General features: G+C 36.1%; 1 protein-coding gene across 2 annotated transcripts in view; it reads right to left on the minus strand.

Moving 5' to 3' along the window:
- JAK2 (Janus kinase 2) overlaps window positions 1-24,671 on the minus strand; it is a 131,915-nt gene that overhangs the window by 68,511 nt on the left and 38,733 nt on the right. For both annotated transcript variants that reach the window (XR_004383716.1, XM_032866510.1), the window contains exon 3: window positions 11,824-12,074. Coding sequence is in view for 1 of the 2 variants with exons in the window: in XM_032866510.1 (XP_032722401.1) it covers window positions 11,824-12,049 (226 nt within the window). In the remaining variant the exon portion in view is untranslated. The remainder of the gene's footprint in view (window positions 1-11,823; window positions 12,075-24,671) is intronic.

Here is a 24,671-nt window from a genome sequence, read left to right on the forward strand (position 1 = left end):
GCACATTACTTCCCAGCACACAGAAAACACCCAGTCTTCCAAAATGCTAGAGAATAATCACACAAACCGTGTTCTCTAACTACACTTCAACTAAATAAAAAATGAATATTTAAAAAATATTTAAACCTATATATTTAAAAACATATGCCTCAAAAAAAACCCAAAGTATATTTATTCTAATAATGTTTTCATTCTTTTCCACTGTAAACAAAAATGACACCAACTTGACACACTGACAACAAAGATTTAAAATTTTTATTAAAATTTTCACAACTGCTTACTCCTAGATGTGTAATAATTTCAGTAAGTTACACAATATAAAAGTAACTTTTAAACTGCATCCTTGCATTCATTCTTGTATTTACACACATTTCTAAATACCTCACAGGTCACAGGAGAAATTATAACAGAAACTAAAGAGTATTTATAATGAATGATGATTAATAACATGTATTAAAAATTAAGGAACAGGAGCACCTGGGTGGCTCACTAGGCTAACTGGCCGACTCGGTTTCAGCTCAGGTCATGATCTCACAGGTTGTAAGACAGAGTCCCATGTTGGGCTTTGTGCTCAGCATGGGGTCAGCTTAAAGCTGCTCCCCCAACGTGCATACACACTCTCTTTCTCTCTAAAATAAACAAATAAATGTTTTTAAAAAGATTAATAAAAATAAAATTATGGAATATAACTAAGCTGATATGTAAGAGGGAAAAATTATAGCTTTAATCCAATTATATCAGAAAATAACAGAATTACCTGCTATCTAACACTACATTAAAAAAAAAACAACAGCAGAGGGGCACCTGGGTGGCTGAGCGGGTTAAGCCTCTGCCTTCGGCTCAAGTCACGATCTCAGGGTCCCCGGATCAAGTCCCACATCAGGCTCTCTGCTCAGCGGGGAGCCTGCTTCCTCCTCTCTCTCTGCCTGCCTCTCTGCCTACTTGTGATCTCTCTTTGTGTTGAATAAATAAATAAAACCTTTAAAAAAACAAAAATAAAAAAATAAAAAAATTCAACAGCATAATCTCTAAGAGAGCTGAAAGAATGTGAAAGCATAGAAGTTAACAGAATAAAGATTCAGTAAAGAGAATCAACAAAATAAAAGCTCATTATTTGCATTGACCAACAAAATAAATAAGCTTTTGTCAAATCTGAGCAAGGAAAAAAAAAAAACAGATAAACCCTAATGATTTTTTAAAGTATAATTACAGGTTATGAAGACAAAAAGAGAATAGATAATGCCAATAAATTTGAAAATGCAGACAGACAATATTAAAAACATATATAACTTTAAAAAAATGGATTCAAGAACAAAAGCGTTCAAAAGGAACCATAATATATTCATGTAAAAAAAAAAGAAGAAAGGAAGGGGGAGTAAGAGAAGTAACAAGAAGAAAGAAAAAAACACAATTAGGCCCAGAGGAAGTTTATATGTAAGTTCAATGAAACATGAAAGACAATTCTAATCTTCTGTATACTATTATAGAAAAAAGAGAGAGAGAATAGGGAAATTGACATAATTTGTGAGTTTAGTTTGACTATGACACCAAAACCAGTCAAACATCATAAACGAACAGATAGAAAAACCCTAAACATTTTAATTATCAGCAAACCAAATCCCATAACATTTCTTTAAAGAAAATTAAGACAAAGTTCATTTGTCTTACAACAGTTGAGATGGCTTAACTGGAAAAATTAATGCAATTCTTCATAACAATGATTCAGAGGAAAATGTGAAAATGGCAAAATAATACATTTGAAAGGCTGTGTGGGGACTACACTGATATGTATTATATTCTTCTATGCAAAGTATTACATTAAATATTTTATAATAAAAATCAGGATTAAAAATGCAAAATAAAAGTGAAAATGGCAAAAAATGGATACAAGTTAGTCACATCAGAGCAATTATAAGAGTAATAACTAATAAACATGTGAAAGGAGGTAATATCTAGTATTGACGAAAATGCAAATCAAAATTATGTAATAATCACTTTATACCACTCAGCTAGGAAAAATAGAAGGGACAACATCTAGGGCTGACTGGATGAGGTGAAAAGGGACTATGTTACATAATTGCTAGAAATGTCAACCTTTCAACCCAGCAATGTACTCCTAAAAATATAGTAGAAAATGTAAATTCAAGAGTAGAAAAATTTTAAAAATATGGTAGTGCAATCCATGGAGCAGATTATTAGGAAACTCAATAAAAAGAATTAATGCAAAAGTGTGTGGCTTGAATACATTTTTCACAATATAAGTTTTCATGATAAATGCAAGATGCATAAAATATGATTCCAATATATAAAATAATAACCTCAAAATCCTAATGACTATGTGTATAGGAGGGAGGGGGATTACGTTTCCATATATGATATGATATATTTATATGATCAAGGAAAAAATAATAGAAGGATATACAAGAGATTACTGCCACAGTTACTAAGATGGGACGAAGAGAAAAGAAAGGTTAAGAGTAGAGAAAAACTTCTTAAAATTTTTGAATTATGTTATGTTAGTCAACATACAGTACATCATTAGTTTTTGATGTAGTGTTCCATGATTCATTGTTTGCATATAACACGCAGTGCTCCATGCAATATGTGCCCTCCTTAATACCCATCACCAGGCTAACCCATCCCCTCAGTCTCTCCCCTCTAAAACCCTCAGTTTGTTTCCCGGAGTCCAAAGTGTCTCATGGTTCTTCTTCCCTCTGATTCCCCCGCCCCTTCATTTTTCCCTTCCTTCTCCTAATATCCTCTATACTATTCCTTAAGATCCACAAATAAGTGAAACGATTTAATTGTCTTTCTCTGCTTGACTTATTTCACTTAGCATAATCTCCTTCAGTTCCATCCATGTTGATGCAAATGCTGGGTATTCATCCTTTCTGATGGCTGAGTAATATTCCATTATATATATGGACCACACCTTTATCCATTCCGTCTGTTGAAGGGCATCTTGGTTCCTTCTACATTTTGGTTATTGTGGACACTGCTGCTATGAACACTGGGGTGCATGTGACCCTTCTTTTCACTACATCTATACCTTTGGGGTAAACACCCGGTAGTGCAATTGCTGGGTCATTAGGATAGCTCTATTTTTAAGTTTTTGAGGAACCTCCATACTATTTCCCAAAGTGGCTGCACCAACTTGCATTCCCACCAACAGTGTAAGAGGGTTCCCCTTTCTCCACAATCTTTCCAACATTTGTTGTTTCTTGCCTTGTCAATTTTTGCCATTCTAACTGGTATAAGGTGGTATTTGCCTGATGGCTAATGATGTTGAACATTTTTCCATCTGTTAGCCATGTCTGTCTTCTTTGGAGAATGTCTCTTCATGTCTTCTGACCACTTTTTGACTTATTTGATTTTGGGGTGTGGAGTTTGAGAAGTTCTTTACAGATCTTGGATATCAGCCCTTTGTCTGTAGAGCAAATATCTCCCCCCATTCTGTGGGTTGTCTCTTTGTTTTGTTGACTATTTCCTTTGCCGTGCAGAAGCTTTTGATCTTGAGAAGTCCCAATAGTTCATTTTTGCTTTTTTTTTTCACTTGCCTTTTTTAGGCAAGTGCTATGGCCTTGAAAGAAGTTGCTGTGGCCTATGTCAAAGAGGTTACTGCCTATGTTCTCCACTAGGATTTTGATGGATTCCAGTCTCACATTGAGGTCTTTCAACCATTAAGAGTTTATCACAATGGTGTAAGAGAATGTTCAAGTTTCATTCTTCTGTATGAAAAGATTCTGTCCAATTTTCCCAGCACCATCTATTGAAGAGACTGTCTTTTTTCCACTGGATTATTTTTTCCTGCTTTGTCGAAGATTAGTTGACCATAGACTTGAGGGTCCATATCTGGGCTCCCTATTCTGTTCCATTGATCTATGTATCTATTTTTGTGCTAGTACCATCCTGTCTTGGTGATCACAGCTTTGTAATATAGCTTGAAATCAGGCAACGTGATGCCCCTAGCTGAGAAAAAACTTTTTTTGTTAATTTTTAAATTTTTTTTGAAATTTTTTTCTCACCATAACACATACCCTCCCCAATGTCCATCACCCAGCCTCGCCATCCCTCCCACCCTCCTCCCCTCCAGCAACCCTCCGTTTGTTTCCTGAGATTAAGAATCTCTAATGGTTTACCTCCCTCTCTGATTTCATCTTGTTTCATTGAAAAGTCTTTTTAAAAAAGAGTTCATTGGGGCGACTGGGTGGCTCAGTGGGTTAAAGCCTCTGCCTTCAGCTCAGGTCATGATCCCAGGGTCCTGGGATCGAGCCCCGCATTGGGTTCTCTGCTCAGCAGGGAACCTGCTTCCTCCTCTCTCTCTCTCTCTCTCTCTCTCTCTGCCTGCCTCTCTGCCTACTTGTGATCTCTGTCTGTCAAATAAAATCTTTAAAAAAAAAGAATTCACTAAATAAAAATGGTAAGTCCTCATGTCAAAAGATATTGATCAATATCAAGATAAAAGCTGATCATGTAAATCACCTTGAAACTATATTGAATAATGGCTTGTCATTCTCCAAATTTTAAAATAACCATGACAGAAAATAATGCCATTCAAATAACTGGAGAAATAGTTATTTTACCCGAATACTATTTTGATCTAGGCTAATTATGTACTAAAAAATATTTTAAACTTGAAAATTTGAATAACATCATCCAGTCAATCAGGGAGTTAGCATGGTAATCTCACGTCTCAGAGCCTTGCACATATTATTTCTTTTATCTATCTATCTACCACCTCACCTCTCCCCATGAAATGCTTCACATAGCCAGTGTTCTAGGTATATAAGAGACAAAGCAGAAGATAAAAATGCCCAGGAAAGGGCCCTAATGGACCTGATACAAAATTGCCTTGGGAAGAGAAAATACTGGGAAGAAAATCTTAACAAAAAAATAGCATTTAGTTTAAATGTAATCATGCAAACAAAATTGTATATGGAACCATTACTTTAAGCATATGATAACAGGGATTTTTTAAAAGAAGACAATGGTCATGATTTTCAAACAAGAGCACAATCATACAAAGTGGGGAAAGTGAGTTCGTATCGATGAATCACTAGTATTTTTTAAGAATGAATAATGATTCCTTCAAATTGGACTGCATACCTTAATTACAGGTATTAAAATAGGAAAATGAATGGATCTATATAAATTGGCACAAAAGGGTCAGAAAAAAAGGGGATACACACCAAAAATTAAAAAATAAAAAATGAATAAAGTTAAGTCACCCTGCAAACAAATAACAAAACATAGTGCTTACAGTGATGTTTAGTACCACTGATATCTTATTCCAAAATGGCAATTATACATTAATACTTATATCATTTTTCTTGGTTCATGTTAATTGGGTTGAAAAAGCAATAACATTGTATTGGAAACATACATTATATTGAAAAAATAGGACTACACAGAAACCTCAGTCATTTTAACTCTTTCCCTATACACCAAGTCCAAATTATTTGTATTTTTATTTATTAAAAGCACTTTAATGTGATTATTTTCCAAGCCAGCCATATCGTTCTAGAGCAAGAACAGTCATCATATCTGATCAATATCTGTTAATATCAACAGAGTCCCTATTCCATAGTAAGTACAAGAGGGCCATAGGAAATACAAAAATAAAAATAGTGCCCAACTTTAAGGATCTCACATTGTAGCAGATGACTCAGAGATGCCTGGGGGAACTACAACTGGGGAACCACAATTCCAAAGGGTAAGTGAAATGATAGTAAAGACCATAAGAAAACAAAGAAGTACAGGGGAGAGATGAAAAATATTCTTTGCTTGACCAGATTTTAGCAAGGCTCCTCTGAATCCTCCCCAACAAGGCTCATACATGTTCTTCTGCACAGAACCAAGTTTTAGCAAGAATCCTGCTAAGTCCATTGAGTAAAAGTTCCACACTTTTGATATCTAACCCCTATTATCAACCAGATGATAACTGAGCACCTTGGCCTAACTATGGCAGAATCGTATTAGGCTGGTTGACCCAGAATCCCCCCAGACTTGATGTCTGCTCTTAGTAATTTTCCATTCACCAATGCCCCTGCTGATCTTCTTCCTTGGCTATAAAACCCCACCCGTTCAGGCTGTAGTCATTCAGTCAAGACCACTTCTATACTGGAATATCCTCCCAATAAAATGGTTTATTAAGTAAAATTCCTTTTTTTTTTTTTCCACTTTAACTTCTATTCAGCTCTGGTTTTAACAGAGGTAAAAACATTTATCAAGAGAGTCAAATGAAGGGGCGCCTGGGTGGCTCAGTGGGTTAAGCCTTTGCCTTCAGCTCAGGTCATGATCTTAGGCTCCTGGGATCAAGCCCCGCATCAGGCTCTCTGCTCAGCAGGGAGCCTGCTTCCCCCCCCCCCAACCTCTGCCTGCCTCTCTGCCTACTTGTGATCTCTCTCTCTGTCAAATAAATAAAATCTTTTTAAAAAGAGAGAGAGAGAGAGAGAGTCAAATGAAGTAAAGACTTCAATGAAGGCTTCTGAAGAGATAATGTATAAACTGAAAGCACATTAGGATTTAGCTATTCTATGTAATTGTAAGCAGAATACATAAAATGTATATATTCATAAAGGATCTGCTGTAAATGCTCCTGAAGCTAAAATAGCTAAATAAAAAAGAAAAGAGAGGTGCTATACAGCATAGAACTACAGACAGGAGGAGCATATAACCTGGCTGGACCAAGACAGGTTTGGTTTGTCTGCTGTTCCAGCATAATCATTAATAGCCTATCTTTTCACCTCGAAAGGATCCCAGTTTAAACAGTGATAATCTATATACCATTAGCTTAGAGTCTGATATGAGTCAAGTCTGAGCTCGGCCATTGTAGTTGATTTTTTTTTTATATATTTTTATTTATTTATTTGACAGAGAGAGATCACAAGTAGACAGAGAGGCAGGCAGAGAGAGAGAGAGAGAGAGGGAAGCAGGCTCCCTGCTGAGCAGAGAGCCCGATGCGGGACTTGATCCCAGGACCCTGAGATCATGACCTGAGCCGAAGGCAGCGGCTTAACCCACTGAGCCACCCAGGTGCCCCATTGTAGTTGATCTAAACTTATACTTCATCAACTAAGATTAAGGACAGAAAACTGAGTTCAAAAGATAGCTGGAAGGATAAAATGCTATAATCTGAATAAAGCACTTGGCAGAGTACATGGCACATAACATGGGTTCCACTGTAAAGATCCCAAGAGTATATCCTAACTGGGTTTCATAAACTACATAAATAAATAGGGTTTTTTGTTCTCTCTAACTGAATAAGCTAGAATGAGCCATACCAGTACTTTTCAAAATTTAATGTTTATCCCTATAACAACCTGGAGACTGTCTTTTGGCTTCCACGGTTTTTGCTGAAAACCTTGAAAAGCATGGTTTTGTTGAAAAAGATAGTTTCTTATTCACTGATTCTGGGATGGGCCTGAGATACTGCATTTCTAACAACTTCCCTGGTGATATTGATACTACTAAACCGTGGACCAACAGATGGATTTAACAACACACAAAGTACTATAGAAGATAGAATTAGTCAACACAATAACAAGTCAACAGAAAGCACCCAAATTGAAGGACAAGAAAATAACAGAATGGAAATAACTGAAGAGAGTATAAAAGGCATTTAAGACCTGTCAAACAGACCTAATTTACATGTAACTGAATAGCCCAGAATTTTCCAAAGCTAAACAGATACTGACCTACAAATTCAGCAAGATAGAGAGCCCAAAGCAAAATACAGACAAAGAAAACAACATATAGGTACACCACAGTCAAACTGTTAAAGATGAACAACAGAAAGAAAAATCTTAAAAGTAACCAGAGTGTAGAAACATATTCCCTTCAAAGGAGAAATAAAAGATTAATAGGTAGCTTTTCAACAAGAACCAGGGAAGCCAAAAGACAATGAATGAATATGACATATTGAGAATACTGAATGAAAAAAAGCCAACCAGAAATTCTATACCCTGTGACAATATCTTTCAAAAAAGAAATCAGAAAGAAAAGACATTCTCAGATAAGTAAGAGCTGAAAGTATTGGTCATCAGCAAACCTGTGATACAGAAATACTAAAAGGAGTTCTTTAGGCTGAAGGAAAATGATGTCAGGTGGAAGCATGGGAGGAAAGAATAAATAACAAAGGAAAGAGTAAATACAAAAGAATTACTATTAAAGCAACAATAATATAAGTGCCCTTTGGGGTTTATGATGTCTACAGAAATAAAACGTATGATACCAACAGTACCAAAAGTGAAAAGAAGTAAATGGAGTTGAACTGCTCTCAAGCTCTTGAATTGTTTAGAAAATTATAACATACGAGCTTAAGATTGTAATAAGCCGAAAATGTACATTGTGATATCTAGGATAATTCTAAAAGAACAGTACAAAAACTCTTTTATCTAATAAAAGGATAAAACAAATACAATCTCGAAAAACAATAAGAAAGTTGGAAAACTCACAATTCCTGATTATAAAACTTTTTACAAAGCTATAATGATGCAGAGAGATAGATAGACACCAGAAGTGAAAATCCAGAAACAAACCCACTCATTTATGGCCAAATGATACTTTGAAAGGGTTCTGAGACTACTGAGTGGGGAAATCATAGCCTCTTCATCAAATGGTGCCGGGATTTGAATGTAGATATCCATTTGTTACTGGCTTTTTACACTTCCTATAATATTTACAAGGTTCATCCGTGTTGTACCATGTATTTGATACTATTTAGCTGAATATTATTCAGCCATAAAAGAATAATGTACTAATACATGGTACAACATAGACGAAACTTATAAACACTATACAAAATGGTAGAAGTCATTAACACATAGACATTCACATGCAAAAGAGTGACACTGCACTTCTACCTCAAACCAGCTGCAAAAACGAACTCAAAGTGAAGCAAAACTACAACTATAAAGTTCCTGGAAGAAACTACAGGGGCAATTCTTCAAGAACTTGGATTTTTGCAACAGATTCTTAGATATGACACAAAAACCCAAGCAACAACAACAAAAATAAATAAACAAGGTTTCATTAGAATGGAAAATCTTTGCTTCAAAGGACACTACCAGATCCAGACAGTGAAAAGACAAAACACAAAATGAGAGAAAAGACTTCCAAATCATATATTTGATAAAGGATCTGTATCTAGAAAATATAACTATTAACAACACAACAAACAAACAAAATTTAAAAAAGGGACAAATGATATGAATAGACATTTCTCCAAAGAAGATACATAAATTGCCAATAACCACTGCAATGATACTCAAAAGAATTGGTAATCAGGAAAAAAAGTTAAAACTACAATAAGATACCATTTTATACCCATTAGAATGGATATAAGTTGTAAAAGTCATATAACAACAAGTGTCATTAGGGATGTGGAATAATCAGAACCCTAATGCATACTGGTATGAATAAAAAAATGGTGCAGCCACTTTGGAAAATACTCTGGTAGTTCCTCAAAAAGTTAAACATAGAGTTACCATTTGACCCATAATTCCACTTCTGGGTATACACCCAGAAATGAAATCATCTGTCCACGTTGTACACAACTTTGTATACAATGTTCACAGGAACATTATGATAGACAAAGATCAAAACAGCCAAAATGTCCAGCAAATGATCAACAGTTAAATCATACGTAGCATTATCCATTCAGTAGCATATTATCCAGTCATAAAAGAATGAAGTACTGACAGATGGTACAGTATGGATAAATTTCACAAAAACTACATGAGTAGAATATTCTGGAGTTTCTCTTCAAATCATAAAAATCTTTCAACTTTTACTAAAGATTTGCATGGCAATCGACTATCATATAAGAAGCTAGTAACAAAGGGTCACCTATTATATGACCCCATCTATATGAAATATCTAGACAAACAAATGTATTGAGACAGAATATAGATTAAGGGATACCTGAGGCTGGAGAGGGATGAGGGGATTTGACAGTGATAGTCAATAAGCTCAGAGTTTCTTTTGGGGTGAAAAGGTGTTCTAAAATTGACTGGTGATACTAAAAATCAATGAAATGTACCCTTTCTAAAAGTATGAAATATGGATCATTTATCAGTAAAACTTTTTCAAAAAAACACAATGAGATACCACTTCACACCCACCAGTGTCATTCATCAGAAAGACAGGTAATAACAAGTGTTGATCAGGACACAGAAAAATTGGGACCTTCATACACTGGTGGTAGAAATGCAAAATGATTTAGGTGCCCAGAAAATATTCTGGTGGTTCCTCAAAACGTTAAGCACAAAGTCACAGTACGACTCAGGAATTCAACTCCTTGTCACACACAAAAAAACCCCACATTTGGCATGATTCCACTTACATGAAATGTTCCAAATAAACAAATTCTTAGAGAAATAAGTATATTTGTTGTTGGGAGCTGGGAAAGAAATGGGAAATGATTTCTGATGGGTAAGAGGTTTCTTTCTGGGGGTGGAAAACTGATATGATAGTTGCATGGCTCTGTGAATGTACTAGAAATATTGGACTAATGAAAGGAAGAAGAAAGAAAAGGAGGAGATCTCAAAAGCAGCTAAGTAAACCACCCACCAATTACCTAACCATGTGCCAGAAAAAAGTCCATCACTATTTAAAGAATACAACAAAATCCAGCAGGTAACAATGTAAATTGAAAATATACATTACAATATCCAGCATCCAATCAAAAATTATAGACATTCAAAAAAGCAGGAAAATATGACCTATAACCAGAAGAATCATCAATCAGTAGAAGGATACCTACAAATGACAGATAAATCAGGTACTGTAATATATTCCCTCTAGTAAAGAAGGTAGCACAAAACACGAACATGATGAGGCAATGGAAATTATTAAAAAGCAATACAAATAAAACTTCTAGAGTAGAAACTGCAGAAAAAAAAAGATAAGGAGACATGAAGACATAGCGACAGAAACCTACCATTTTGCCCCTGGTACCCCAAAATTCACATCCTTTCACATTCAAAATATATTCACTCCAACCCAGCAGCCCCCAAATCTTAACTCATTCCAGCATCAACTCAAAAGTCTGAAGTTCAAAGACTCATCTGAATACCAACTAAATCATATTTGGGTGAGACTCAAGGTACCATTCATTCATCTTTAAGCAAACTGCCCTCCAGCTGTGAATCTGTGAACTCGAACAATTTAAATGCTTCCAAAATATGACAGGACAGCCATAAGATAGGTATTTCTGTTCCAAAAGGAAGCAGAAAAAAAGGAATTACGGTCCCAAGCAAGTCTAAAACCCAACAGGGCAAATTCTATCAGATCCAAGGCTCGAGAATAATCTTTGACATGACAATCTGTTCTCCCAGCCCACTAGTGCAGAGGTCTTGCCTACAGGACACATTGGGACAAGGTTTCTGTCCTTGTTTACCAGAGGTTGGCCCCAAAACTCCCGGCTGCCCAGCCCCTATGGATTTGGGGGGCTCCATCCTTTGAAATCTAGGTGGAGACACCCATTCTCGCTGGGCCTGTGTACTCTCCCCTGCTGCAAACAACACACCCCATCAAAGTTTGCTGTCTGAACCATATGGCGGGCAGCTGCTGCACCAAGCACTTAGAGAGCTGCACCTGGGGCAACGGAGGAGCTCAGTGCCTGCAGAGCCCTCATTGTGAGGCAGCACCAGGCAGCATGCAGGTCTCCAAGCCCTAGCAGCTCTTCTTTGAAAGCACACTGCCATATAAGCATTTTAAAAAATAAAAAATAATACATTATACATGCACATTGTATTATAGGAGCATAAATGAAGTGATAATCTATTAAAAAGGAGAAAATAATTTTTTAAAAATATTTACCACAAGCTTTCGAAGCAGCAACACAAATTTCTTCTGCAACATACTCCCCAGTTGGAAACTTCAGATACTCTCCTTCAGCTTTCTCAAGAGAATGATAAAGATACACCTGTAGGAGTGGATCTATTTGCTTCACCGGATTAGCATTTCCAGGAATATCACCGTTCTGATGTACAGGAGATACAGACGTTCCTTCCATTTCTGTCATTGTAAGGCAAGCCATCCCCATGCAGAGTTTTTTTCAGAACATTTGGCTGTTAAGAAAAAAAAACAGTAAATTACAAAATGAAGTGATACTGATAAGGCATCCCTCATATATAAAGAAGGCTTCACTGAAAGCAGTGACTTTGTTAAATTCATTAACTGAATAAATACTGTGTACCACTATACAAAGCATAGTGAGAGAAAGTGAGATTATAAACTTCCTGTGGACAAGGACCATAAAGCTGAAGTTTACAATTTAACTGAGGAAACATAATACAGATATGTAATATTAACAAAACAAACAAAACTAGTCACAGGACAGAAGAGATCCCACTAGGCAACATAAATTCTCAAGAAATGAATTACTATGACAATTGCTTATTGGATGTCTGGAGGGGGTAAATAACATTTCAAACTGGGTTAAAACTGATGAGTTTTAGGGGCGCCTGGGTGGCTCAGTGGATTAAAGCCTCTGCCTTTGGCTCAGGTCATGATCCCAGGGTCCTGGGATGGAGCCCGGCATCGGCATCGGGCTCTCTGCTCAGCAGGGAGCCTGCTTCCCTCTCTCTCTCTGCCTGCCTCTCTGCCTACTTGTGATCTCTCTGTGTCAAATAAATAAATAAAATTTAAAAACAAAACAAAACAAAAAAAAACTGATGAGTTTTATTAGAGAGGTCACATTTAAAACTGATTCTGTACAACAGACTGGATTTGTATGAATGAGAGAGTAGAACTGTGCTGAGAAGTAGGAAGGTACAAGATCAATTCTAATTTACTGGCCTGAAGTACAGTATTTGAGAAGTTATACCATTTAGGAAAGGATTAAAAAAAAAAAAGATATTTGTGGCAAATTGCAACTACATACACAAAAAATATTTTTCCTTCCTCCTTGATAGAGCCCAGTTTTGTTGGGAAGAGCAACATACCCCCAAAGAACTGTACTTTCCCACAGATGGATAGCCCCGTGAACCAGTTTCAACAAATGAGATTTAAGTGGAGGTTACTGGGTGGTACTTCCAGGGGTCTTCCTTAAAAGGAAGATGACTTGGCTTCCTTTTTGCCTTTTGCTTTTCCCCTTTCATTTTCTTCCTACCTGCCTCTGAGCATAAATACTGGGTAGGGCAGTCACTTTAAAACCATGGAGCAACCAGGAAGGAAATGCCAAGAGAATAAAAGATCTAGCAAACTTAAGCATCCAAATCAATGTCAAGAATCACCTATCTACCACCAGACATCTTATTATTTGTAAATGAATGCAATCCTAATTGCTATAGTGCAATATTAAGAAAAATCTGAATATCGGATCAAAGAACTTAAGAGTTCTAAGAGAACCTGGCTGGTTCAGTTGGCAGGGCATGCCACTCTTAATCTCAGGGTCATGAGTTCAAGCCCCACAGTGGGCATGAAGCCTACTTAAGAATAAATATACAAATAAATAGATCAGATCAAAGAAGTTAAACTTTATCCTACCGTCAATGATGGATTAGAAAGTTGAAATCAGAAACAGTTAAAAGGTGACTGCAATAGTCCAGGTAGAAGTAAGATCCTGAAGTGAAACTTTAACAGTTGAATGATGAATGGTAATGTAACAGCAAGAATTCATGCAACTTGGTAATTAACTGAATATAGAAGAAGACAGGAGTCCAGTTATGGGATGAATAAGTCACAGGAATAAAAGATACAGCAAGGGAACATAGTAATACTAGAATAGTGTACAACAGTATAATAGTGTTGATGGCTACACTTGTGAGCACAGCATAATGTATAGAGATGCTGAATCTCTACACTGTACACCTGATACTAATGCAACACTGTGTTTCAACTATACTAAAAAAAAATGTTTTTAAAGTCAGTTGTAAAAGACGGTGTGAATATTTCAGGTTTAGGAGATCTATAATACCATTAATGGAAATGAGAAAATGAAGACTTTGCCCCTTGACACTGGCAGGTAAGGAGAATCAAGACTGCTGCTTTACACACTTTTGTTTGGAAATGAAGTAGGGCAATTACACAAGCATCTAGCTAGCAGCTAAACATGAGACTGACACCAGAAAGCTAAAAATCTCACAACCTTTCCCACAGATGTACTCATTTAACTCATAAACAGAGCCATGCGAAGGAAGAAGGGGAAAATAACAGCAAACATACAGCATACAGCATTTACTGAGTGCCAAGCACCATACTAAGTTTAGACATTAAAGGAAAGAGAAACGATGATTAAGTGAAGTGCAAGGTGAAATTCAGCTCTGTATCTAACTATAAGAACCTTATTAAATTAGAGAAAACACTAGAGTTTAATACTTAGTTCTTCAAATAACTGGGGACTTCCAGTAGAGAAACGAGAAACAAGAAACTGGCAATTGTTAAAACCACAAGATTTGTGAAGTCTACCTGCAACTGGATACACAAATTCAAACAATTTTAACTTGTTCAAAAATAAAAATTTTTATAAATTTTCTTTTAATTAATTATACTCTTTTTTTACTCAGAGAACGTCATCTAAAATGAACTCTTAGCCATTAAGGGGCAAATATGCAAGCATTTCATCACTTTGTCCTCACCATTGTTTTGGATCCTATACTTTCCTTCTGGACTTTTTTTTCTACTGAAGTGTGTCTTTTAGTAGGTCTCTCAGTGAGGCCCTAACGATTCTTAAGTTTTAGTCTTTGTTTGAAAAAAATATTTTTCCCACCATACTGAAATATAATTGACAAAACTGGAACATACTTAGAGTATACAACATAATGATTTACATTGTATACACTGTGAAATGATTCCCTAGCACTGAGTTCGCACATCCTGTCACCTCATGAAGGTACTTTTTATACCCCAGTGAGGACATTTAATTTCTATTCTCTTAGAAAATGTAAATTATACAATACAATGTTCACAACTATAGTCACCATGTTATATTTGATCTTCAAAACTTATCTACCTTATAACTGAAAATCTATATAGCCTTTTACCAATTTCTCCCAAATCCCAGTCCCTAGCAAGACTTTTCCACTATCTGTTTCTTAGAGTTAGACTTTTTTAAAAAAAATTATACATGTAAGTGGTACCATGCAGTATTTGTCATTCTAACTTATTTTACTTGCCCCTGAGGTTTCTCAATGTTGTTGCAAATAATGTGTATTCCTTTTTTTTAAGGCTGAATACTCCTCCTCCTCTGTGTGTGTGTGTGTGTGTACACATATATACTTACTTCTTCCTATTTGGATGCTTTTGATATCCTATACAAACCCATACAATCTACTGATAATAATTACAAACACTAGAACAAACTGTCCTTAAAAAACATTGAAGATATTGACAAGCAAACAAAAGCAGACAGCAACTGAAGGAGCTAGGACCCTGGACCAAAGGAAAAACACTGAATGAGGTCCATATTCTTCCATCTTTTATCCTGAAGAACTACAAAGTCTTTGTAGTGCCCAAGTGGTTGCTGGAAAAGAGGATAGAGTTCTTATACAAAGTTGTAATCTTACTGGCTGGGAGAATCAAGGAAGCTGCTAAATCAGAAAGAAATCAAAGGCAGAAATCCTGGGAAAAAAGAGGGGCTGATTCCTGAACTCCCATGCATGGGATGAAAATCCAAAAGCCCAGGGAGAGGCAATAACTAGGAACCTAAAAGAAATAGGAAGAGATTTCATTAGCTACCTAGTCCTGGGGAATCAGAGTTTAAATGTAGAAGGAATTGGTAAATATCCCACCCTTTTCACTGAAACTCCAGAAAAGGCACATTTGAGGAATAAGAGCCACATATCAGAAGTAAGGACAAAACTGGAATGAACAGTCCTAACAAAGCCTAACACCAAGCCCCCACAGGGTGAACTACCTGCTACAACAAAGCTCTACACTTCAAAGAAAGACTGAAATCCACACTACCCAGGGTTTATACAAGATACCATCCACAACAGACAACTGTCAACTGAAACTTATTTAACATAAAGAAAAAATGTTATAGAGAGTCAAGAGATAAAATATGAAGAAAGGAATAACAGCAAATCCAAATGTTGAATTTATTTTATAAAATTTGTTCACTATGATACAAATGTAATAGACTCACATTAAAAGATAAATGCATGAAGATATAAAAACCATATGACCTCTACAATACTGAGCAATCCAACACATGTGAACAAGACAGAAGAAATACTTGGAAAAAATATTTGCTAAATTTTTTCTAAAACTGAATATCTCAAACCACGAATACAAACAGTTCATATAGCCCCAATTTGTAAAAATCTGTATCTAATTACATCATAATAAAATTGTTAAAAATCAAAGAGAAAATCTGAAAAGTAGCCACATACACACAGGAGAGCCATGATAAAACTTACAACCGACATCTCAAAAACGACCTTGAAAATTTAAGATAAACAAATATATTTTCAGATAGGTGAATGCTGAGAGAACACATCACCAAAAACCGCCCCCAAACTTTAAGAAATGCTTAAAATAAAAAAGGTCTCTGGATTAAGGCAAATGATACCAGATGCAAACTTAGATTTGTAGAATGGAATGAAGAACTCAAAAATAGTAAATATGTGGGTAAGTATAACATCCTATTTTTTTTCTTTTCTTAAATTTTTAAAAAGACAATAACAATTATTTAAAAGCATGATAATAGACAGTGAAATTTATAATAGATGTAAAAGCAAAAGAGATAGCAACAATAGCCAAAAGGATGAAAAGGAGTAAAATGAAAAGTACATGTGACAAAATTCATGAGAGCTTGGAAAAATAAGAAACAGTGCTATCAGCAAAATCAGAAATTTCAAAGAACTGATGGAAGATAAAAAGTAGGTAAGAACAGATGACAGACACAACAGAATGGAGGAAATACTCTATTTAAAATACATACAGAAGGGGGTATTTAAAAATAGTCTGCATACACATACAAAAAGCATAAATACGGAGTGATAAGGATCATCACATATTAGGGGGGAAGGGGGACAGGAAGAACGCATGAAAGAAGAGGGCCAAAATGAGCAGCAAAACAGCCGACTCCAGATGAAACAAACATAATACCGGGAAGAGAGTGTTTTTTTCTCCTTGGGATGAATACCTACCATTTACACTGACATCGATGGAACTGGGGGGTATTATGTTATGTGAAATAAGCCAATCAGAGAAAGACAATTATCATATGGTTTCATTCATATGTGGGATATAAGAAATAGTACAGAGGATCATAGGGGAAGGGAAGGAAAACTGAATGGAAGGAAATCAGAGAGGGAGAAAAACCATGAGACTCTTGATTCTAGGAAACAAACTGAGGGTTACAGAGGGGAGGTGAGTGGGGGGATGGGGTAACTGAGTTATGGGCATTAAGGAGGGCATGTGATGTGATGAGCACTGGATGCTCTACGCAACCATGAGTCATTGAACACTATACGTGACACTAATGATGCACTATATGTTGGCTAATTGAATTAAAATTTTAAAAAATTCTCCTTGGTATCCTCAGAGAGATTCAGAATATTTTGAAAACATAAAGCATCAGTAAAGGATCATTAAAAAGTATTAGAGAATGAAAATAGTTAACCACAAAAAAATAATGACAACTCAGCAAAAACACTGAATAATACAGCAGAAAATATCAAATAATTTAGAAAACAAATTCAAGACAAACTCCTGGTCTCCCAGATCGAGAGAGAGAAATATGAGCAAAAAAACTAAGAAAGAGGGGGAAATAATCAAGAAAGTCTAATGCTAAGAGTTCCATTAGGAAGAAAAAAGAACATAGACAAGAAAAAACATTTAAAAATAAAAGAAGAAATTTCCCTGGTACTAAACATGTCTAGGTTCACAGTAAAAGAATCTTCTGAGAGGAGATAAAGTTTAGTTTTAAAAACACTTTTACTGAGGCACCGGGTGGCTCAGTGAGTTAAAGCCTCTGCCTTCAGCTCAGGTCATGATCCCAGGGTCCTGAGTTCGAGCCCGCATCAGGCTTTCTGCTCAGCAGGGAGGCTGCTTCCTCCCCTTTCTCTGCCTGCCTCTCTGCCTACTTGTGATCTCTGTCTGTCAAATAGATAAAATCTTTAAAAATAAATAAATAAATAGGGGTGCCTGGCTGGCTCAGTGGGTTAAAGCCTCTGCCTTCAGCTCGGGTGTCATTATCTCAGAGTCCTGGGATGGAGCTCCGCATCAGGCTCTCGGCTTAGCAGGGAGCCTGCTTCCTCCTCTCTCTCTGCCTGCCTCTCTGCCTACTTGTGATCTCTGTCTGTCAAATAAATAAATAAAATCTCTTTAAAAAAAAAACAAAATAAAATAAATAAAAACACTTTTATTTACACAGATAAAAAGAAACAGTCATAAAACCAAAGATAATAAGGAAGCTCTAGAAGAGTTCAAATTATTTTTCTTTCTTTACAATCTTGGGATGTAGTTACTTCTAACAAACAGACCAAAATACACCTAGAATCTAGTGTATGAGTCTGTTCTAGTCACCTGTCTGATCATACTCCTTTTTTTGTTGTTGTTAAAGTCTTTTTAAATTTTCATCTTTACAGTTACATTCTATCCTTTTGTTGTAATTAATTTATTTTTGTATATGCATAAATTTTTCTTTCTTTACAATTTTGAAATGTAATTTAACTAAGTGACCAAAATATACTCATATAGTATATTGCTCTGTTCTGTTCACCTGTCTGTATTCTTTTTTGTTTTCTTTTTTTGACTTAATTTTCATTTTGTAAAAATTCATTGTGTTTAATTTTATTTTTATACATATATAAGTTTTTCTATCATTACAATTTTGGGATCTCATTTTCTAATAATGCGCAGAATCCAGTGTATTGCTCTGTTCTGTTCTGCTCAACTGTCTGATTATAACCTCTCTCTCTTTTCTTTTTTTTTTTTCAGTTTCAGGTCTCTTCTGAATCGTTTCATGTATATTTCTCTGGGGTCGTCATGGCCATTTTAGTCTTCTGCTCTCTTGTTCATCTATTCTTCTATGGACAAAATGACAAGATGGAAAAACTCACCTCAAAAAATAGAACAAGAGGCAGTACTGCTAGGGACCTAATCGGTATAATATAAGTAAGATGTTGGAACTACAGCTCAGAATAATGATTATAAGGATACTAGCTGCATTTGAAAAAAAGCATAGAAGACAACAGAGAATCCCCTTCTAGAGAAATAAAAGAACTAAAATCTAATCAAGTAGAAATTAAAAAGGCTATTAAAGAGATGCCAAAAAAATGGAGGCTCTAACTGCAAGGATAAATGAGGCAGAAAAGAGAATTAGTAATATAGAAGACCAAATGATGGAAAATAAAGAACCTTAGAAAAAAAGAGAGAAACAATACTTGAGATCACAAGGAGAGAATTCAAGAGATAACTGATACCATAAAGCAAAACGATATTTGAAACACTTGGGATCCCAGAGGAAGGGCAGGGGGGTGGGGTGGAGAAGGTATACCAGAGCAAATTATAGCAGAGAACTGCCCTAACCTGGGAGAGGGAAAAGGCATTCAAGTCCAGGAGGCACAGAGAACACCCCCCTCATCAAAATCAATAGAATAATTTAATACCCTGACATTTAACAGTGAGGCTTGCAAATTTCAAAGATAAAGAGAAAATCCTGAAAGCAGGTCCGGACAAAAGGTCCTTAACCTACAAGGGCAGAATATAAGGCTGGCAACAGATCTGTTCACAGATACCTGGCAGGCCAGAAAGGATGGGCATGATATATTCAATGTGCTAAACGTGAAAAGTATGCAGCCAAGAATACTTTATCCAGCAAGGCTATCGTTCAGAATAGGAGAAATAAGGAACAGCCAAGACAAACAGAAACTAAAGGTATTTGTGAACATTAAACTACTGCAAGAAATATTAAAGGGGATCCTCTGAGTAGAGGATCTCTGAGTAGAGAACCCAAAAGTAACAAAGAACAGAAAGGAACAGAGATAATCTACAGGAACAGTGACTGTACAAATAATATAACAGCACTAAAGTCATATCTTTCACTATTCACTCTGAATGTAAATGGATTAAATGCTCCAATCAGAAGACACAGGGATTCAGATAGAATTAAAAAAAAAAAAAAAAAAAAAACAACATCAAAATGCTGCTTACAAGAGACTAACTTTAGACCCAAAGACACCTCCAGACTGAAAGTGAGGGGGTTGGAGAACCATTTACCATGCCAATGGACATCAAAAGAAAACTGGAGTAGCCATCCTTATATCAGATATACTAGATTTTAAACCAAAGACTGTAATAAGAATGAAGAAGGACACTATATCATAATAAAAGGGTCTATTCAACAAGAAGATCTAACAATTATAAATGTTTATGCCCCTAACTTGGGAGAAACCAAATATATAAACCACTTAATTATAAAATTAAAGAAACTAATTAATAATATTACAATAATAGCAGGGGACTTTAACACCCCACTCACAGCAATGGACAGATCATGTAAGCAGAAAATCAACAAGGAAACAAGTGCTGTTAATGACACACTGGACCAGAAGAACTTCAAAGATACATTCAGAGCATTTCATCCTAAAGCAGAATACACATTCTTCTTGAGTGCACATGGAACATTCTCCAGAATAAACCACACACTGGGTCACAAATCAGATCTCAACTGATAGAAAAAGACTGAGATTACACCAAATATACATGGAGGCTAAAGAGCATCCTACTAAAGAAAGAATGGATCAACCAGGAAATTAAAGAAAAATTTTTTAAAGTTCATGGAAACAAATGAAAATGAAAACACAACTCTTCAAAATCTTTGAGATGAAGCAAAGGCAGTCCTAAAAGGGAAGTATATAGCAATTCAAGCCTTTCTCAAGAAATAAGAAATGTCTCAAAGACAAACCTAACCTTATACCTAAAGGAGCTGGAGAAAACAAATAAAGCCTAAACCCAGCAGGAGAAGAGAAATAATAAAGATCAGAACAGAAATCAATGCAACAGAAACTAGAAGAAAAGGAGACCAAATCAACAAAACTAGGAACTGGTTCTTTGAAAATATTAATAAGATCGATAAACCCCTGGCCAGACTTACCAAAAAGAAAAGAGAAAGGACCCCAATAAATAAAATCATGAATGAAAGAGGAGAGATCATAACCAACAGCACAGAAGTACAATTATAAGAATATACTAGTAGGGGTGCCTAGGTGGTTCAGTGGGTTAAAGCCTCTGCCTTCAGTTCAGGTCATGGTCTCAGGGTCCTGGGATCAAGCCCCACATGACGCTCTCTGCTCGGCAGGGAGCCTGCTTCCCCCACTCTCTCTGCCTGCCTCTCTGCCTACTTGTGATCTCTCTCTCTCTCTGTCAAATAAATAAATAAAATCTTAAAAAAAAAAAAGAAAAGAACATACTATGAGTAACTATATGACAAAAAGTAGGCAATCTAAAGAAATGGATTCATTCCTAGAGACGTATAAATTACAAAACTGAACCAGGAAAAAATAGAAAACCTGAACAGACCCATAATCAACAAGGAAATCGAAGCAGTAATCAAAAATCTCCCATCGAACAAGAGTCCAGGGCTAGATGGCTTCCCAGGGGAATTCTACCAAACATTTAAAGCTGCTTCAAAAAATAGAAATGGAAGGAAAACTTCCAAACTCTTTCTATGAGGCCAGCATTACCTGATCCCAAAAACCAAAGACCCCATCAAAAAGAAGAATTATAGACCAATATCCCTGATGAACACAGCTGCCAAAATTCTAGCCAATAGGGTCCAATAGTACATTAAAAGGATTATTCACTTCAACCAAGGGGGATTTATTCCTGGGCTGCAAGGGTGGTTCAATATCTGCAAATCAATCAATGTGATATACTACATTAATAAAAGAAAGGACAAGAAACACATGATTCTCTCAATAGAGAGATTAAAACTCTTCACAGTGTAGGGATAGAGAGAACATACCTTAATATCATAAAAGCCATATACAAAAAGCCCACAGCAAATACCACTCTCAATGGGGAAAAACTCAGAGTTTTTCCCCTAAGATCAGGAACACAGCAGGGATGTCCATTCTTACCACTGTTGTTCAACATACTACTAGAGGTCCCAGCCTCAGCAACTAGACAACAAAAAGAAATAAAAGGCATTCAAATTGGCAAAGAAGAAGTCAAACTCTCATTCCTTGCAGATGACATTATACTCTATGTGGAAAACCCAAAAAACTCCACCCTAAAATTGCTAGAACTCATACAGGAATTCAGCAAAGTGGCAGGATATAAACTCAATGCATAGAAGTTCATCGCATTTCTATACCCTAACAATAAGATAGAAAGAAATTAAGGAGTTGCATTTATAATTGCACCCAAAATCGCAAGATACCTAGGAATAAACCTTACCAAAAAGGCAAAGGATCTGTACTCAGGAAACTATAGAACACTCATCAGTGAAATTGAGGAAGACACAAGGAAATGGAAAAATGTTTCATACTCATGGATTTGAAGAACAAATATTGTTAAAATGCCTATGCTACCAAGAGCAATCTATACATTCAATTTAATCCCTATCAAAATACCATCAGCTTTTTTCACAGAGCTGGAATCAGCTAATCCTAATATCAGATAATCCTAATATCAGCTAATCCTAATATCAGATAATCCTAAAATTTCTATGGAACCAGAAAAGACCCCAAATAGCCTAAATAAAAGCTCGCAGCATCACAATTCCAGAATTCAAGACTTATTACAAAGCTATAGTCATCAAGACAGTATAGTACTGGCACAAAAACAGATACATAGGTCAATGCAACAGAATAGAGACCCAGAAATGGACCTTTCTCTATGGTCAACTAATTTTTGACAAAGCAGGAAAGAATATCGACTGGAAGAAGTCTCTTCAACAAATGTTGTTGGGAAAATTGGACAGGCACATGCAGAAGAATGAAACTGGACCATTTCCTCACACCATACACAAAAACAGACTCAAAATGGATGAAAGCCCTAAATGGGAGACAGAAATCCATCAAAATCCTAGAGGAGAACACAGGCAGCAACCTCTGTGACCTTGGTTATGCAACTTCTTGCTAGACACATCTCCAAAGGCAAGGGAAACAAGCAAAAATGAACTACTGGGACTTCATCAAGATATAAAGATTTTGCACAGCAAAAGAAACAGTTAACAAAACCAAAATACAACCAAAAGAATGGGAGAAGATATTTGCAAACGTTTTATCGGATAAAGGGCTAGTATCCAAAAATCTACAAAGAACTTATCAAACTTAATGCCCAAAGAACAAATAATCCATTCAAGAAATGGGCAGAAGAGGGGGGCCTGGGTGGTTTAGTTGTTAAGCGTCTGCCTCCAGGTCAGGTCATGACCCCAGGGTCCTGGGATTGAGCCTCACATTGGGCTCCCTGCTCAGCGGGAAGCCTCCTTCTCCCTCTCCCGCTTCCCCTGCTTGTGTTCGCTCTCTTGTTGTGTCTTCCTCTGTCAAATAAATAAATAAAATCTTAAAAAAAGAAAAAAGAAATGGACAGAAGACAGACATATCTTCAAAGACATCCAAATGGCCAACAGACACATGAAAAAATGCTCAACATCACTCGGCACCAGGGAAATGCAAATCAAAACCACAAAAAAATACTACCTCACACTGGTCAAAATGGCTAAAATTAACTCCTCAGGAAACAACCAATGTTGGCAAGGATGACGTGAAAGTGGACCCCTCTTACACTGTTGGTGGGAATGCAAGCTGGTGCAGCCACTCTGGAAGACAGTGTGGAGGTTCCTCAAAAAGTTAAAAATAAATCTACCCTACCACCCAGCAATTGCATTACTGGGTATATACTCCAAAGATACAAATGTAGTGATCCAAAGGGGCACCTGCACCCCAATGTTTATAGCAGCAGTGTGCACAATAGCCAAACTATGGAAAGAGCCTATATGTCCATTGACAGTGAATGGATAAAGAACATGGGGTGTATATATATATATACAATGGAATACTATTCAACCATCAAAAAAAGACATTTTGTTATTTGCAATGATGTGGATAGAACTAGAGGGCACTATGCTAAGCAAATAAGTCAATCAGAGAAAGACAACTATCATATGATCTCACTGATAAGGGGAATTTAAGAAACAAAACAGAGGATCATAGGGGAAGAGAGGAAAAAATAAAACAAGATGAAATCAGAGAGGGAGACAAACCATAAGAGACTTAATCATAGGAAACAAACTAGGGTTGCTGGAAGGGAGGAGGTAGGGGAATGGGATAACTGGGGGATGGACATTAAGGAGGCACAGGAAGTAACAAGCACTGGATATGGTATTATGCAAGACTGATGAATCACTGACCTCTACCTCTGTAATGAATAATACATTATATATTAATTAATTGCATTAAAATTTTTAAAAATTGCATTTAATTGCAAAATAGGACATATGAAATTCAGTAACACTCAATATTCCGTAAATTCCTGCTCATATTAATAACTTCAACCAAGAAGAAAAAATATATTGAAAAATACAAAGTTCTGCATGTGAACTGATGTAAACTTACAAATGCACAGAAATCTCTTATGGAAATTAGGAACACTGATAGAAGTATCATAACATGTACTTATTATACAGTATGTTCTCTTATCACAATGGGTTAAACTAAAGATGAGTAACATAAAAATGATTAGAAAATCCCCATGTATTTAGAAATTTA

The sequence above is a fragment of the Lontra canadensis genome, unplaced genomic scaffold, assembly GCF_010015895.1.
Source record: "Lontra canadensis isolate GAN:19392208 unplaced genomic scaffold, GSC_riverotter_1.0 scaffold31, whole genome shotgun sequence".
In the NCBI taxonomy this organism is placed as follows: domain Eukaryota; kingdom Metazoa; phylum Chordata; class Mammalia; order Carnivora; family Mustelidae; genus Lontra; species Lontra canadensis.